The 3,368-nt window shown below is 36.9% G+C and overlaps 1 protein-coding gene across 1 annotated transcript; it reads left to right on the top strand.

Moving 5' to 3' along the window:
• Positions 1-1,328: 1,328 nt before the first annotated feature.
• Positions 1,329-2,972, top strand: LOC110450402 (uncharacterized protein K02A2.6-like). Its single transcript, XM_021497891.1, has one exon. It carries the CDS (start codon positions 1,329-1,331, stop codon positions 2,970-2,972), a length of 1,644 nt encoding a protein of 547 aa, XP_021353566.1.
• Positions 2,973-3,368: the final 396 nt, after the last annotated feature.

Genomic DNA, 3,368 nt, shown 5'->3' with positions numbered 1-3,368 from the left:
ACGAAAATGTGTTCGATGATGTCAAATGCTATTTATAGAAAATCTACTGGAAAAAATCCAAGTGGAGGTCTTTCACAGGCTTTGCCTGTTGCCCAATTATTTGTGTATGCAAGACCTATACAATCAATTTCCTTATATGGGAAAAAAACCCAATTCATACTCGGAGGAAAAACTCAACATGCAGTCATTTGTTTATCCACAAAAATACATGTTTTTCTTTAGTTTGATTCAAGGTTCGGACGCAAACACTACCTTCTCTTCTTGCAAAAAATTGTGAAAAAAATCTGTTTTACCAATATTCGCTATCACGGGTAATACTTTAGCAGGCAAAAGAATGGTTTACCTTTTGAAGAGAAGATTGAAATCAATTTCCTGAAAGAATACAACTTTTTTAAAACATTGGTATCGTTATTATATATAATTTTAGTTAAGGACAATATAGGCCTGCATAGTTATGGCATTTTGTTTAATTCTGTTTCATCATTTATGTATTAATAAATTAATAGGACAATTTTTGTAGACCATTTTATATATAATTGTTCTCATATATTTTGTGTAACCACTATTTATTAATGGGAATTTTACCCCTTTACAAACAAATATCTTTGAAGGGAGCAATTTTTCATCCGGAACAAAATTATTGTCATATGCAGAAAAATTAGATAAAATAAATGTAGTATACAAATTTGTTTTAAATTTTGCAATATCGTTGAATAAACTAAAACGAATTGTCCTGCATGTTTTATGCGTTTTACTTGTCCTATTTTCAATCAAAATTGCCATGTGTGTTATGCATTTTATGATAAATACAATACTTGCCAGGTGTCCAGTAATTGATAAGATACATACAAAGCCCTTTTTGTTTTCACTATTGTCTTGTATTTTGTTGACTGTAGGTTGAATGCTTGTAATTAGATAAAGGTTAAAGTCAACACAATTAACTCAATCTACCCTCATTAAGTGGAGATAATTAAACTATTTTTCAAAATGAGTCAGGACAGCAATTGTTCGCTCACCCCTACTAGAAGTAGTCTAATTTATTAACGTACTCAAGCTCTATGATTTAATGAAATAACTTTTATAACCAAAAAGTATAAGTTGTATTACTAATTAAAACACACGCCTGAAGATGTCACGGTGGCCTTGACGACGAATTTCTTTTCGACTCGGTCTCAAAAACAGGTTAGTCTATAAATTAGATAGTATGTTGGTCAGGTAAAACAATGCTTTTCAGTCAGAGCTCCTTGACGAGAATTGGCCAAGATATTTTACTTTTTATAAAACAGTACCTANCGTTAGGGATTGTGTGGGCATGTGAACGTCTACACATGTACTTATACGGAGCTGAATTCACACTACTTACCGATCACAAACCATTGGAGTGCATATACTCGACAACGTCAAACGGTAAATCGAGCGCAAGGATACACCGTTGGGTACTAAGACTACAGACATACCGATTTACTGTCAAGTATATCCCAGGCAAGCAGAACATTGCTGACAGCCTATCGCGGCTCATCGAGAGCAAGGGGAATAACTCTAGTACGCAGCCAACCGATGCCGAAACGTACGTCAGATTTGTTGCCCAAAACGCGACACCGAACGCCCTATCGACACGACAAATAGAAGAGGAGTCCGCTGTCGATGAGGAACTTTGTAATGTTAGAAAGTGCATTAAAACACAAAGGTGGCATGAACTTACAAACAAAAGGTATTTGGCAGTGAAAGATGAACTATGTATCATAGGAATGTTGGTACTGAGAGGAACGCGAATAGTAATTCCCGAAACGCTGCGCGAAACAGTTTTGAAACTCGCACACGAAGGACATCCAGGAATCGTGAGTATGAAACGACGGATTCGTACAAAAGTGTGGTGGTTTGGAATAGATAAGGACTCTGAACAATTTTGTAAAACTTGTTATTCCTGCCAGCTACTAGGATCAACACAGGCTCCGGAACCGATGAAAACTACGGAACTACCCTCAGGTCCTTGGCAGCATGTATCAGCTGATCTGATGTCACTTCCATCCGGTGACTATATTTTTGTAGTTGTTGATTACTACAGTAGGTACTTTGAAGTTGACACGATGAAATCTACAACAACGGACAAAATAGTGCGTAGTCTGGGGAAAATGTTTCTCACACACGGGTTTCCGATTAGTATTACGACAGACAACGGTCCTCAGTTTGTGAGCGAACTGTTCAAAGATTACCTTGCAGAACGAGGTATTGAACATCGGAGAGTTACCCCCCTTTGGCCTCAAGCTAACGGTGAGGTGGAGCGACAGAATCGCTCCCTACTCAAAAGTGTCCGAATCGCTCAACTGGAAAGAAAAGACTGGAAAACAGAACTCGATTCATTCTTGTTAATGTATCGTACCACTCCACACTCTGTAACTGGAGTGAGTCCCGCCGAACTTTTGTTCAAACGCAAACTTCGAACGCGCATTCCAGGAATTGAGGAGCATTCAGTAGATGACATCGAAGTTCGTGACCGAAATAATGAAAACAAAATGAAAGGGAAATTATATGCAGACGGAAAGAGAAACGCGCGCGAAAACGACCTTAAAACAGGAGATGATGTACTGTTAAGACAAGAGAGACAAAATAAACTGACACCGAAATATCAGGAACAGCCATATACAGTCAAGGCTAAATCTGGAAATTCTGTGCTAATTGAACGAGACGGAGTACAGTACAAACGCAACGTTACACATGTGAAAAAGTTCTTGAAAAGAACTGATGGACAGAATCGTAGTGAGCTAAGCAAGCCCACAAGTATCAACCGTGATACTCCGATTGTTGACATTGATGAGGAATCAATTCCATGCAAAACCGATGAGTGTAATGATCGTGAAACGGTTACAGAAAATGCGAGTATGCCAACTAGTAGTGTACTAGCCTCTCCGCGCCCAGTTCGCGTCAAGACAATGCCTCACAAATTCAAAGACTATGAGGTTACGCTTAAGTGACTTGATATATGTATGTTTACCATACATAAGTTAGTAGTTTTTAACTATCCTAACTTAAAGACTTTATTTTCGGTTGGAAAAAAAAAAAACAGTTACCGCAATTCCAATTGATCTCCAATAGAGATTTTGAGTTTGAAGTTAGTTGAACATTTATAATTTTATATAGACTGGAGTATAAAGACTCTTTGACTATAAGACTTTATGATAAGTTGATATTAACACAAACACATTAGCTTGGAAAGAAAAAAAAATCAGAATATTTTGATATTTGGTAAATAAGTTTTAATTCAAGAAAAGGAGGAATTGTAGTGTTTTATTATTGTTATAAAATTACATCAAGCCCCTGTGCATATTGATCTGTGACGTAATATCACTTATATGTATTGAGCATGCGCA

Source organism: Mizuhopecten yessoensis, unplaced genomic scaffold (assembly GCF_002113885.1).
Source record: "Mizuhopecten yessoensis strain PY_sf001 unplaced genomic scaffold, ASM211388v2 scaffold5199, whole genome shotgun sequence".
Lineage (NCBI taxonomy): Eukaryota > Metazoa > Mollusca > Bivalvia > Pectinida > Pectinidae > Mizuhopecten > Mizuhopecten yessoensis.
Note: the sequence above shows the minus strand (reverse complement) of the source record. Positions and strands in the feature narration are given on the sequence as shown.

Coding starts and splice junctions, on each gene's coding strand:
- LOC110450402 (XM_021497891.1), top strand. CDS start 1,329: ATGTACTTATACGGAGCTGAATTCACACTACTTACCGATCACAAACCA.